At 38.4% G+C, this 15,588-nt stretch overlaps 1 protein-coding gene across 4 annotated transcripts in view; it reads right to left on the bottom strand.

Annotated features, from left to right (window-relative positions):
- LOC102024131 (phospholipid-transporting ATPase IB) overlaps positions 1 to 15,588 on the bottom strand; it is a gene marked incomplete at its 5' end in the record, with an annotated part of 454,403 nt that overhangs the window by 422,165 nt on the left and 16,650 nt on the right. For all 4 annotated transcript variants that reach the window (XM_005406335.2, XM_013505503.1, XM_013505504.1 and 1 more), the window contains 3 exon segments: positions 270 to 347; positions 7,871 to 7,998; positions 12,369 to 12,534. In XM_005406335.2, the coding sequence (XP_005406392.2) occupies positions 270 to 347; positions 7,871 to 7,998; positions 12,369 to 12,534 (372 nt within the window).

Raw genomic sequence — 15,588 nt, 5'->3', positions numbered from 1 at the left:
AAGCCAAAAGCAAGTGACATCTATGTCCATTAATTTTTTCCAATACCATCTAGCTCTTCAGATATTATAACTATATTGATGGATCACTGTTCTTTTTCTTTAAGAGCAGAATATATTTATTGGGGGAAAGAAAGCTTCTGTCTGAAAAAGGGGTGGAAGGGGTCCGAGCAGGTTACCTTCTTGCAAAGTCTCTCCGTAGTTCTTGTGCTAACCCTCACTTCCCCTCCTGCTTATGTCACTGCTGCCAATGTTCCCAAAGAGGTTCTCACCTGCCCAAGCTCTTCATTAAGGTTTGATGTTCTGGCCATTGCAGGAGTGTCATTTTCTATATAATACATATCTGTGTCCTGAGAGATGACAGAGAGAAAGAGAGAGGAGAGAACCTTAGAAAATACGTACCATTCATGCTTCATTGCTTCACTCAGACTAACACAGAAGCTAAGAACAGGTAACTTAAAACCCTTTCATTTTAATATATATGCTCGTTCTTTTTACTTTATTTTGGGGTGAAAATACAGTGGCTGTTGAAATACGAAAATCTTCTTACATAGGGGGGAAATGGTATTTTATACACAGAAGGTTTGGTTTCAAGACCATCATTTCACATCCTAAACTGACTCCTGATTTTGTGCTTAGTGCATCCTTTGCAGAACTGCTGTAAAGAGCAAATAAAGGTGAATGTACGTGTGCCCGCTCTGTGAATTCTGACTGCTGGTGTCTAGTGCTCCGGGGTCATGAGAGTCCTTTTAAAATCCAGGCGTAGGGATTGGGGTGCAGCTCAGTGCACTAGAGTGTTGCAGCGAGCAGCCGTGGGCAGCGTAGAGGATGAAAACAATTATCCAGACAGAAGTCTTAGTTTAGTCACCAAGAGGTGCAGAGAGGCTACTTCCCAGCCCAGAGCACCCAGCCATCGGGGAGACTCTGGAAAAAGAAAAGGCCGCTGGGGCCTCTCGGTGACCAAACTAAGTCTTGTCTCTGGGTAATCTCTTCCATCCTCTACCCGCCCACAGTAGCTCACTGCGACAAGTGTGTCCTGCAGAGGTGAAACAAGGCGCTGCAGATCAGCGCAGAGGACGGACCTCCCAAGCCTGGAAAAGGACCAAGGACACCCCCATGGGCCTCTCCACCCCAGGGAGAGAGCACAACCCCAGAACAGACTGGGAAGCCTGAGCAAGGTCAGTGGTTAGCTTCCTCAGCCCGGATGTCTTTTACCTGTCCCACTGCTAAGTGAGCAGGGGCAACTTTTTTGGTTTTTACTTTGCTCTTTTACTTCACTTCTCCTGCTTTGCCTACAATAAAGGTTGAACTTTAAGGAAAAAGAAAGAATGTACACAACACTTACAATGTCTCTTAAAAATAAAATAAAAACTTTTAAAAAAGGAAAAGAGAAAACAAGGCTGAAGACAAAAAATCAAAATATGATAAACTGGGACTAATCTGTAAAAAAACTCATATCAGTGTTGTCACAAAGACTCAATGCAATGGCATAAACATCTGAGAGTGTGCCCCGATTAAATATAACCATTTTATGTGTTCTGAATGCTATTTTGCCTGTTCATCTGCTTGTTGATCTGATTCAATAACTGATAAGGTACCTGCAGCTGCTTCATTAAAGATGTCTCAGCTCATTCCCCTTCTGGGTATTTTCCCAGAAGAATTAAAAACATCATACCACAGCAATATATGTGCACCCATGTTTATAGCAGAGCAATCTGTCATAGCTAAATCTTGGAAACAACCCAAATGCCCATCAAGTGAGGAATGCATAAAAAAGATGTGGTGTTTTTATACAATGGAGTATTACTGAGCTATAAAAAAAGATAAACTCAAGGCTTTTATAGGTAAATGGATGGAACTCATAAGTGAGACCATACCCATAAGTGAAATATATCAGACACACATGTATAAACATCATATTGTCTCCCTAGTATAAGAACCTGAAAGAGTAAGTAAAACCCAAAACTTACAATAGATACTATGAAAGGGAAAGGAATTGCTCAGAGGAAGAAATGACTGGGATGAGGGAAAGAAGCAAAAGAAAGAAGGAAGGAAGGCAATAAGAGAGAGAGAGGGAGAGAGAAGGGTAGCTGGGATAACTGTACTGCTGATGTCTGGTGCTTTATTGAAAGGAACAATTAATGCTTAAAATCTTTTTTATATTTTGACCAATTTTGCATGCTTATATCTGGTAATCTGAGCAACTGATATGAAGACAACAATATGCAATATAACAACCATTGGTGAATTCCTACCATCTTTACTGAAACTCTGTACTGTCTCTAACTTTTTTAAATTATTATTTCTTATTCCCTTTCATGGTTTGATCAATCTTGCATTCTTACATCTTGTAATCTGAGCAACTTCATTGAAGATAACAATACATAATATAACAATCACTGTTAATTCCTATTGTTTGGTTTGAAAGCCCATATCATTTTTAATGTTCTTGCTTTGTTTTGTTTATATCTTGCTATTGTTCTCTTTTTTCACTATTCTCTTTAAAATAAAAATAGAGATCTCTGCGCTCATATCAATTTTACTTTTTCTTTTATTTTTCTCCCCATAAACTTCTGTCTCTTAAGAGAACACGGTGAAGTGAAACTCATCACAGTGCAAAAGTTAACAGACTTAAAGAACCTTGCAAATAAAAGCCTTAAAGCTCAGTAATATAAAGATTATATGTGACTTAAGCTAATATATACGTTCCTCTGTGTGTGTGTGTGTGTGTGTGTGTTAACTTTCAGATATATGTTGTTCTCCAAAAAGTCCTACTTAAGTTGATTTATAGATAGACACTAATAATATTAACCCAAATGCTTTTTAGTTTAGATAGCTTAACAGTGGGCTAATTTAAATCAGCTGGTAAAAGTAGAAATGTCTTCAAAGTCAGTGACATGTTCCCTTTCAGGTGCTTAGCCAATCAAAATGGTACCAACATCAGTTTTATAAATACAAAGCCTATTATTGTCTGTATGCAAGAATTTAAAGGCTTGTCATTGGTATTCAAGAAATAAACATAAAAATGAGACTCGAAGTCTTCTAATACAGGGACATAGTCTTATGAATTAAAAATAAAAACAGACAGCTTCTAGACTCCAGCATGCCTGTTAGTGCCACTCTCACAAAAGTACCAAGACCTCGCTTTCACTCCCTCTGGAGTCTAATTTGGGTCTAGACAAATAAATTCATTTCTTTTACAGTCTGGGGCTTGCTTAGGGAATTCCAGGCTTGCATGTAACAGATCCTGGAAGAGAAAGCATATCCCACCCCATTTTCTGAGTGGCCCACTCAACCTAGATACTCCATCCACGTACAATCTATAGTACACCAAAGAGTATGGTTTATAAAACAACAAAACCTACACAAGAAAAAATAAAACAGATACTTATAGTGACCAAATAACCTCATGTGTAAACCAAAATAAAATATTAATCTATAGATACTGCCTTTTGATAGTCAAGACATCCTTCAATACCATATAAAAATCCCAGTGCTGATTGTCAGAGTCCTAACACCTCTTTAAAAATTTAAATATTATTAAAATGATTAAAGCTTATCAAAATGTGGGAACTGAGGTTTATAAGACACAGGTGCTTGCTGCTGCCTTAAAGCTTCAAAAATGTTATAGCTAGCAAGGAGACATCATCAAAGGATTGTAAAAATAATGGGCACAGTAGAGAGCTCAAACAACAAAAATGTCCTAAAGGTAATAAACAGTATCACTGGGCGAATCATGTCACTACAAATTTGATAATGAGGGGAACCTATTACAAAAAAAACAGAAAGAAAGGTGCAAATCCCCAGGCCACAGTAAAAACAAGGAGTCAGTCATAAAATGTTAATGCTCTGGCATGAGAGCTAATCCAGAGTCACCACAATTGGAGCTCATTGTTACAAACCCTAGTTAACTGATAAATTTACTTTTGGCTTCCCATTTAAGTTGGTATGTTCGCTTAGTATGCTTCAAACATACTTTGTGCATTGTAAATTTTTAAGTTATAATTACAGGATTAACTTGGTCCTCCCTCTGCTTTCTGCTGGTGATAAGAATACTGACTCAAGGTTACTTGAAAGTCTGTGGGCAGCCAAATTTAAAAATGTAACAATCTGAGGGAGGAAAGCAGACAGAGAAAAACACTTTAAAATCCAGGTGGCCATTGCCAAGGTTGTTATGAAAAGTTTATAGTAAGTAGGACAGAGAAAAATATATGAAGAAGGCTGTAAGTATAAGAGATATACTTTTGATATGAGAGGATTTTATATGATCATAGTTTTCCCATGCCAGGAAGATAAAAGATGACAGAACTGGAAAGCTCAAGCATACCACGAAAAAGCTTGTGGAGGACACAGTTTAATAGAAAGAAATATATATGTTTATATATATGTTTGCTTGTTGGTTTGGTGAAGCCCAGGCTGTTCCTTCTGAAAGCTCCTTGATGCTCAAAGATTAGAGTGCTATAACCCTGGATCTATCAGTTACTGCTTCCCAGGTCCCAGCTCTCCTCTCTGGGTGACAAAGGCTATAAGTCTCACTTCTAAAATTAATACAAACCATGAATTTTTTTGCATGACTAGCAGAGACATCTAAACGGATTGATGACAAAAAATAAGACAAAGCTGCCTCCTGGGGCAGTTCCAACCTAATTGTGACACTTGCTATTACTAGCTTCAAGATACAGTAAATATACCAAATAATGTTTCCCAAATGCATGAGTCTTCAAAGATACAAACAGTTTTTCAAGGTTTATGCTTAAACGATTATTACGTGTTTGTTATATATTTATGATACAACACTTAAAAATACTCAAACTCTGTATGGTCCAAACAATATCATGCAAAATACATCTATGGAATGATGCATTCTTCTTAGATGACAATCTATTGAAAGATGATAATTTTGGGTAAAAGATTCTTCATATCATTTAATGTAATAACATCATAATGATTGTTATAATAATGTGTTATGTTGTCCTTGATCTCAAGTTTGCTCTGTAAAACTTTAGAACTGTCATCTGTTAAGATTTCATAGGAATTCAACTTCTTTTTTTTTTTTTTGAGGCAGGGTCTTGCTATGAAGTTTAGGCTGGCCTTGAGCTCACTTTGCAGCCCAGGCTGGCCTTGAACTTGCAATAATCCTTGTGCCTCAGCCTCCTGAGTGCTAGGATTACAGGCATGCATCACTATGCCTTAATTTCTAAGATAATCATAAATGATAAAAAATAACAGGTCCTGGATTCAACCTCTCAATATTGTCATTAATTTGGCCTATGTTGTGGAGACTCTACAAGTGATTAAAATGCCCTTATTTATAATAAAAATGATACGATGCTCTTCCTATGCTCCCTACCCCTCTAAGAGAAGGCAATTTCCTTATGAACTTTCCTCCAACTCTGACAGGTTAAACATGTCACTGATATCCCTGACCACCCAATGAGGCAAGCCATCAGAAAACAGGCCAATGAGCTCCTTGGGACTCAATCTGTAAAACAAAAAGGGGGGAATATGGACCAATACATTGACCAAGACTATAATTTAATTTAATAAAATTTTAAATTTTCTAAATTATGATTCAGAAAGTTTCACGGCAGTACAAAAAGTCAACTCGCCACTCAAGGCTCACAGATGCTCTAAAGTACTAGAATTCTTTTCATTTCTACAAGCCTATTTCTTATCATGTAAGTCACTTACAACTCCAAATTTCAAAGGTGAAAAGGTTCCTTATCTTTCTGCATTTGCTGACATATGTACCTCAAGTAAATAGTATGGTTTATTGGGTTTATGTTCTCACCTCACTTGTCTTAGATATAGTTACACGAAAAGATCCAAAATCATCTCTTTTTTCTAATGATACCTCACAAACAGACAAAACTTAACTGCCACCTCCTGGCCCCTTAGGGAAGGACTGCGGCCACTCTGGCTATTAGAGTGATTGTCACCTGTTACTCCACAAATGGTATTTCTTGACAAAAGAATTTCCATTATATACAGCACCATTATGGTTTCTGTCTGAGTGTCCCCCCAAAGCCTCATGCAGTCATGGGACGGGCTTCTAGAGTTTATGATTGCTCCAGATGGTCCAGTGTTGGAATTACGGGTGGGAGTGCTATACTCGCCCTGGGGCGGGTAGTTTGCATACAATGTAAGGGAGGGAAAGAGGCTGCTTGTCATGACTCCTCCCTTTGCTCTTGCTGTTTTTGCTGTCTTCCGCCACCATGAACAGTTGCCCTCTGCCGTGTGCCACTCTGCCTTGGAGCCAGCCAAGTATGGACTGAAACCTCCACAAACAGTGAGCTAAATAAATCTTTGCTTCCTTAATTTTGGGCATCAGGAATTTTGTCTCAGCAATGACAGAAAAGTAACCAAGACATGCCCCAATATCACCAACAGTAGTTATTGTATTCCTTTCCAGCCCCAATGATTTGTAAATAATTTTTAATATCTCTCAGGTAAACATTACTCATATCATGGTTCTCAGACCAACATTGATAAAAGAAAGCATTTTACAGTAACTTGATGTCCTTAAAGCAACAGTTGGGGGGCTCAGCAAACATCAACAAGCTCTTTGGTCGCACAGCAAACTCAGTTGTGATGCTAGTTACTGTTCTGTGTGCATCACATCTATCCAGGTTAATCATTTGTAATCCTAAGGAAAAGTCCAGTAGCTTCTCTATGGTGCTTTTCATACAAATCTCTATGGAGATATTACTAATCTCCAGGCTGACTACAGGCCCAACATCATAAAGTACAAGTGAAAGCTTGCATAATCACCTTCATGATATTGCCTCCTGGCTAAATCCCCAAAATTGGTTATCTGTACTCAACCTTCACATTTGGATTCTTATTGCTACTAGAATTATCTTTTTTTGTTGTTTTTTGTTTTTTCTTACAGTCCTCAAGGCCCTTTCTATACTGTTCCAGCAGATGCTTCCTGCTAAGGCCATGATGCCCTTCCCTATATCAAACTGGATTCCCATCTACACTGTATTGCTTTTTCTCCCCATCCCTCATTTTGTAAGGGGAAATGTGGGAGACCTGGCCAGGACTGAATGATTAAACTGAGGGACAAAAGCACCCAGGCTGCGTGACAATCAAATGGTTAAGCAACAAAAAGTTTAGAATAGTGAAGCATGTTGTGTCTGGCCGTTGTCCTTCCCCTTTGCCCAAGAAAAACTGCTTAGCCTTGATTCAGCTCCTAGCCCAAACTGCTTTTTCTCCTGCTTTTTTCTCTGACACTTATATTCTAAATAAAAGACAGACAGTTCTCAGCTTGGTGGCTTTTTCTTCTCCAGAGAGTCTCCCTAATGGCTGGTTGCACTCAGGTCAGAAAACCCCTCTGAGCCTCCCGGTGACTGAACTAAGTCTCATCTCCAAGTAATCCTTTTCACCCTCTACGCCGCTTGCAGTCACTCATTGCAATAGTAGAGTCCTTGTCTAGTGTACATGAGGCCCTGGGTTCAATTCCCAGCATAAAAGTATCCCACTTCTATTCTTACAGTCAAATCCCAGTTCACTGTCACAATGCATTCTGATGTATAATGAGCACAACAGCAAACATCCCCCAAAGGGGCTTTCTCCTTGGTACTGTAATACTTCAGAAGCATCCATAGCTAAGCACCCACTGAGCGCCCTATCTCCACAATCTTATACTGTCTCCACAACCACCCCTGGAATAGGTAGGCACACCACTATCCCCCTATTCCTCAGACACACCCTCACTGGTATCTCATGCCAGTTCTCTGTGTGGTTGGCTTATCCCCAGACTTAATCATAAATGTACCCTCATCTTCTTTTCCTGGGAGTTCAAGTCAATGACAAGGCTCTGAAAGTACTAGAAAACAGCGGTGGGCTTTCTCTCGGCTTCAATACTTACCCAGTTTATGAAGAGGGCCTGTGTGTATTTCACAACCTCAAGAGTCACCAGCAGACTGATTGGAATAAGATTGTTGTACAAGATGATGAACGTCAACAGGTTGTACCCAAAATTATCCGAGCTTGTGTCTGTGAAAGAAAACCAGGACATCCATACAGCTTTAGTTATATTTTCTTTCCACTTTATTTGGGGATTTTTCTAAAAAGATGTTCACAACAAAAGCCTATTGGTTAATTCAGAGATTCAAGTTTTAAAAGTTCTTGAACACCTACTATGCTTCAGGAGTTGTGACTACAAATACTATCCAGACACAGCCTCTGCCAAGGGAGAGCTGGGCTTTGTTAGGAGGATGCAGGGGGTGCAGCAAGCAGAGACAGCACGTCCCTTAATGTGATCGTGTAGCAGGACAGGTATTAGAGGGCCACGGCAGGAAGCAAGACTGAGGCTTGTTCAAGAGAAGGCAAAAAGCTAAGGCTGGAGATCAGGACTCTGTAGCAGCTCCCAACCACAGTTATTGAGCTTTCTATAAGGAAAGTAAGTCAAGTCACAGTAATTGGATTCAGACTGGGAGTTGTGGATGGTAATGTGATAGGAAAACAAGGTGCTGGGAAAGAATGAGGTGAGTGGGCACAGGCAGCCAGCAGACTCACCTCTCCATCATCCCTTCCTTCTCTGCTCACTACCAAGCCTTCTGCTTTTTCAGTTGATGGCTTCCCTTCCTGACACATTACTTTGGTATCTTGTTCTTCTACAGAATGAATGAGTCACTACACAGAATCTCTAAATCAAAAAAGTTACAGATGCTGGGAAGGTTTAGCAAATGTCCATCCACAAACTGAAATTATGGCATATATTAAAAAATTTAAATTTTCTGATTTTGAACACTACCTAAAAATGCTTCATATCACAGTATTAAAAAGTAGAGTACAATCGAATAAACCCAAACCCAAGTAGAAGGTTCTGGTTCAAAATCAGATAAGAGAAGTCAATATAAAAAAAAAAAAAAGAGTCCCACTCTTATGGTAAAAATTGGGCCAAATAACAATAATCAAGAGGAGATGAGCAAAGACAGACTGACAGAGACAAAACACGAAATTCCAGGAGTGACAGTGCAAATGAAGTCTGATGACTTTGACCAGAGCTACTCAGATTCTACTCAGAACAAGACAGAAAACCTTAGAGATGGACAAAGACAACTGTTCCACTGTATCTCACACAGCTAGTACTGGAGTTCAACACTAACTTAGCAATTCAAATGTCGTTCTGTTTCCACAAAGCTTGTATACCAAGAAAATATCAATACAGTATATTTTTCAGGCTGTGACACTGTGGAGCTAATTACATATATACACTGGTATGAGTTTTCACATTTGAAACTAGGTAACATAGTACATGTTCAAACGTTAAGAACCAAAACAAGGGATTCTGATCCAAGTACAACTGAAGTCTTAGTCACGTTTCTCACCTCTATAAAGTGACAGTGTCAGTTCCCCTAGGTGCAAATCAAAGTGTATAAATTATTCCTATCTGAAATAATTAGAAACATTCAAAAGGTATTCTAATCAGTTTACCCAAAACATAGTGAAAGATGTAAACAACAATAACCCCAGGGAAATTCTCTCCAAGTTTTTAAGATTTAAACTTATCATTTAATATTTTGTCATTCAATCTCATTTTCTAGACTTGCCATGTAAAGAGATTGGCAGATTTTTTTATCCTATCCTTCCAAAGAAACAACAGCAATAAAACTGCGAGACTTGTTTAAAAGGCTTTTAAAGTCTCGGGAAATGTATCATAAAGTATATAAAAGACAAATAAATATATTGGAGAAAATCTACTGAGTCTTGTATGAACGATAGAAACCTTGGCGTTGAAGCCAGAGGCTGTTCCTCTTTCCCACCCTCAAGCTGAATGATCTCCATCACTTAAGTTCCTTGCTGCACGCAGAAAGAGTAGATAGGGAGGACTAAGAGCACTCTTTCCCCTGCCTCTAGCTCCGTGCTGCAGAAACTCAATTCCAGGGTAGTGCAGGCTGCTACCCTGCAGTGGGACAGGCACAAGGACAGGAACATCTTCAGGAGTATAAGAAGAAAGTTCAGGCTCAACTCTCAGCAGTTAATAATCAACAAAGGCAAATATCTCCATAATACTAGGACAGGCAAACAAAAAAGGAAACCAGCTATAAATTTAACGGGGATATCCATGGAAAGATACAACCAACAAAGCCTTGGTAAGAGCACATTCATCCCTGATAGTGCAGAAGGTCTTGTCCATGCATGAGGTTGCACCTTCTCAGGAAGAACCATATAGGATACTTTCAGCCATAAGTGCCTGCTAAATTTGGGAGGCACTTTAATCTGCCCAAAATTCAAAGGCATTCCTCAAGCCACCCAGAGACCAAACAATAAAATGTAGATCCTTTAGTGGCTTGTGGGGTTTATGCACAACCTCCAACAAACCACAGGCTAACTACCAAGATCTACTGACTCTGAATAATCCAGATTTTAAAACAAAGCAAGGAATTGCTACTAATGGGGAAGGGGTTCCTTTACAAAGTGATGAAAATGTTCTAAAGTTAAGTGGAGGTAAAAGTTGCAAAAACCTGTAAATGTACTACAAACTACTGTGTATATTAAACTGTACATTTAAAAATGAAGATGTAAAAGGAAATAAAACTAATCAGTAATATCACTGACTATGCATGACAGAAGCAAGCAGACTTTATAGAATTAGCAGACATGTCACTAACCAAATGAATAAACAAACAACAAAAAAAGCAGCAGCAAGTCCTACAATAAAAAGAAAATGAGACTCCAGGGTTACTATATTATCTAAAATGTCCAGTTTTCAACCAAAAAAAGTTACGAGACTTGCAAAAAAAGAACAGGAGCTGTTTTTGAGGGGTATGAAAATAATGGGACAAGCAAAGATTAAAGTTTCCTTCAGGAGACTGAACAATTTTAAAAAGGATGGTGACAAATACAGCTCAAATTAAGAATCAATAAGGAAGAAACAATAATCAATAATTTAAAAACAGTAAGGAAATAAAAGGTTTTTTGAGATTAAAAATCAACCAAATGGAGATTCTGGATTTGAAAAGTGCAATAACTAAAATAAAAAAAGTCACTAGTGCACTTGAGTTGGCAGAGAGAAAATAAGGAAGCTTCAAGAGTGGTCAGCTGAGGTCATCCAACCTGATGAACAGAAAAGAAAAGGAACAAAGAAAAAAGGAATAAAGAAAAATAAACAGAGCCCAGAGATCTGTAGGACACACCAAGTATACAAACACACACACAATGGCAGTACCAAGAAAAGGATCAAGAATGTGACAGAAACAATGCTCAGATAATACCTGAAAGGGTCCTAAATTGTATGAAAAAATAATTTACTTTACACATATATGAAATTCCACAAAAGTCCAAACAAAATAAACACAAAACTGTCAAAAACCAAAGACAAAATCTTGAAAGCAGCAATGCAAACATGACTCACATACAAAAAACAAAACAAGCAAAATGTAGTAAGATTCACAGCAGACTTCTCACCACACAATGGAAGCCAGAAAGCAGTGGGAGATCATATTCCAAGTAATGGGAAAAATGAAGGTTAATCAGAATTCTATAAGAATTCTGTATCCAGGAAAACTATCATTCAAAAACAGAAGAGAAATTAAGATATCCCAACATAAAAAAAGAAGTAATTTGTTGCTAGTCCATCAGCCTTCCAAGAAATATTAAAAAGTTATTCAAGAAGACAGAAATAGCACATGACTGTAATTGAAATCTGTATGAAAAAATAAAGACCACCAGTAGACTATATAAGTACTTATAAAATACAGTATAATTACAAATTTTTAATCTTTCTAGACTTAAAAAAAAAATGACAAAATTTCATGATAAAATTGTTGGGAGTTACACATAGGAAAGAATAAAGATACATGAGGCAAAGAAATGATACCGGCTGGTAACTCATCCATAGGAAGAAGTGAAGAGTAGTAGAAATGGTAAATAAGTAGCTTAATATAATACAACTCCATAAACATATTTTTATTTTAGCTTCTTTAAGAGACAACAATCATATAAAGCAATATACTTAAAATAGTATTGTTGGGTAGATGACATAGATTTAATATTATGAAAATAATAACATAAGCAAGGGAAAAAGTGGAGGTACACTGGAGTGATGTATCTGTATTTTACCAGAATAATTATTCATCCAAAGTGGATTCTACCATTGTAACCCCTAGAACAGCCTCAAAAAATCCTCTAAAAATGGCTGCAAAATAATAATTTGTGCATAAAACAATTCTCAAATATGCTTGTGTTCACTATATCATGTGATTCTTAATCTTTCACTCCCCTTTGAAAAGCAAGCACTGTGTACAGCACCCAAAGGGAACAACAGGATGACATGGCTAGCCCATGCAAACTGTGCATGGAGGTGCTCTCCATGGGTGGTGTCTCTGTCCTGCTTCAACAAGCACCACCCCCACACTCACCCATCTTCTTGATGTACCAGTTCTTTCCACCGTGAGACCCATTCCAATACAGGGCCCCCACAGAGCTCACCAGGGCCATGACCAGCAGGATGCCAAACAACACCAGGATCTGCACATTGGTTACTTTCTCAACATTCGACCTCTTGAGAGGTGCTTTGGTCGAATTCTGTAAAAACGGCAATTAAAATCAATAAAGGTCATATATCAGATTTTGGAGTCAGGGATAGGAAGAAAATTAGGTATGACATACAAACCAACCAGAGGAGAGTAAAAAACTATTTCTTTTCTAAATAAACCATGAAATTAAAAAGTATATCACATCTTTGAACCAACAGATAGTTTTAAGTAAAGAAGAAAAGCAGTCTACCAGTTTAGAAAACACACTCCAGCTCTGCCTGATGCTTATATAGGTCTCATGTTTACATCTAAGCACTCATTTAGCCACTTTATCTTAGAATACAACAGGCTCTAAGTAATCTAAATCAGTTTAAAAGAAATCAGTGTACTGCTGATTCAAGATAAACTTAGAGACTCTCAACTTTAAACATCGAAAGAGAACCTCTGAAGTAATAACACAGTTCTATAATAAATATGCAAATAGATATTTTAGAAGTATACATTTTATTTTCAGTAGCTGCAAATTTAAGCAAAACAGACACACATGCACACCAGTGATGCAAAATAGAACACTGATAGGTCTCAAAATAAATGGATGGGCCCTGTGGACAAGAAATGAGCAGAAAAAGGCGGGCAGGGACTTGCGGACAAGAGAAACCTAATCACGAGCAGAATATAGACAACAAGGTAAAGCAAAAGGGGAGAGTCTCACTCCTGCTGGATACAGATACAACCAAAGGTCAATGTTGGAGGAAAATACAGAAAGATTCACAACAGCTGGGCTCACGGACCACTTTGTTTAAAGCTGGAAATGTGAATCTAGATCTTCTCTGCAGTAGAAAAGTCAACACAATAGTTTGAGCAAGATAGTTATGTACCTAGCCTGGCACGGTGGTATAAGCCTATAGAATCCCAGGACTCTGGGAGACTGAGGCAGGAAGATTACAAAGTCAAGCCCAGCCTGAGAAATTTAGCAACTCAGCAAAATGCTATCCCAAAATAAATTAAAAACAACAGGGCTGAGGATGTAGCTTGGTATGAAGGCCCCAGATTCAATACTTAGTACCACACAGACACACACACACACACACACACACACACACACACACACACACACACTATGTACCTGAAGTCATTTTATTAAAAATTTGTGGAAGTATTTGTGACAAAATAATGAAATAATGGACCCTCAATGTCACCCACATGCTAATCTCTGGCCCCTATGATTATGTTATATAGCAAAAGAGACTTTATATTTGTGATTAAGGATTTGATTATCCTGGATTATCTGACTGGGCCCAACCTAATCACAAGGGCATTCCAAATGTAGGAGCCTTCCTGATTGTGGTTAGAGGGAGAGGTAACTACTAAGAAATGGACAGAGAGATACTATATGGCTGGCTGTGAAAATGGAGGAAAGGAACCACAAGCCAAGGAGTGCAGGCTCTTCCAGAGCCCAGAAAAGGTAACAGACAGAAACCCTTCTAGGGCCTGCAGAGAAGAATAGCCCATATCTTGAGATTTAGTCCAGGGAGACCTACATCCAACTTCTAATCTACAGAACCACAGCCTAACTTTATGCACTTTTAAGCTCCTAACTTTGTGGAAATCTGCTAAACAGCAATAGGAAACAAATACAGTAATACAGCAGGTGGTCAAGGAAGACAAGGAGAAGCAACCTAAGTGAAAATTAATTATGACAACCCATTCCTGGAGGTAAGGCAATTCCTGAATTAAACCAGAAGCCAAGAATTGGCTAAGCAGAGCTTTAAGCCTCTTTTTATGAACCTTGGGCCCTGGCTTTTCAGAGACTTTACTGATTTGCAAGATCAAGTCACATGTAAGCTTGAAGGCACTAACTATCCCCAGAAATGGTACCTTGCATCAAACATAAATCAACATTCTCCTTCTCTATGCCTGATCTGTATGTTCATTAAAGAGCTAGGATGGAAATATCTCCAAAACTAGTAATACAAATAAAGTCACAATGAGACATATAAGTGAGCTAAAAGGAGAGGAACCTCATTCCTAAGCTTCAGAGAGAATTTCATGTCACAGTGTTACTAAAATCCATGTGAATTCCATCACCAAGCCTGGAAGTACAGTACTATTATCGCCATGCACTTGTTTTAGGGTTGGGGAAGATGGTGAATTGCTACAGTGGAATTTCTGAAAAGCTAAGTCCTTTAGGTATCTAAGAAACACACCAGAATTGTCCTCTATTTACATATTTTTTCCTCCTTTGCATTCTCAAAATTATTTCCACTTTACAGGTTTTTAAAAAAATCCTCCCAAATCTAAATGGAAGTCCATTAGTAAAGGCCATCTCATCATCAATCAAATACCACGTAAAGGTCGATTGGGACAATACATCTGGTCACACAGCAAGAGTCAGACCAGTTCCAAGAGTGTTTATCCTAACTTTTAAAAAGTAAACATGATCTTATCATTTTAAATAAACATTCACTGAATGCACAGGCAGGAAAAAGTTATAATAAACCTTACTTCTCTGACCCCATTAGTTACTGACTTCTGATCTTTCCCAGTGTTTGGACGCCAGCCAGTTAGCAGGGTTAAAAAAAATTATTTTTCTCCACGACAACAGAAATAACCCCAAAACTTCAGGCTTCAGGGCACACACTTTGTACAAAGCCAAGCTCTGCCCACTAACGCCTATCTTCTGAACATTTCTACCTGTAGTGCTGAGCTCTCAATGATAAGTTCCTACTGTAACTGTAAGTTCTTCTATAACATTCTTAAAGAACGTTACTCCTTGACATAAACAGGAACAAGCCAAAATGCCAGACTTTGAAAAAGCTGAAACCAGACCTAAACTTCACACATTTCATGCCCTCCTAAGACAGTAGGGAGCAGAATGTTAGTTGGAACAATCACTTTTGAGGTTGCCTGATGAGCCCTATCTTTAAGATTGGGTTATGTCTTAGTTACTTCTCTCATTGTTGAGACAAAATATTGGACACCCAAAGTTAAGGCAGGAAAAGTTCACTTAGCTCACAGTTTGTGGAGGTTTCAGTTGCTAATCAGCTGGCTCCAAGGTAGGGTGGCATGCCAGAGGGCCAACAGTTCAAGGCCGCAGAAGACA

This window comes from Chinchilla lanigera, unplaced genomic scaffold (genome assembly GCF_000276665.1).
Source record: "Chinchilla lanigera isolate Chin_1 unplaced genomic scaffold, ChiLan1.0 scaffold00096, whole genome shotgun sequence".
NCBI lineage: Eukaryota > Metazoa > Chordata > Mammalia > Rodentia > Chinchillidae > Chinchilla > Chinchilla lanigera.
The sequence above is the reverse complement of the archived record's forward strand: the minus strand, read 5'-3'. Positions and strand labels throughout refer to the sequence as shown.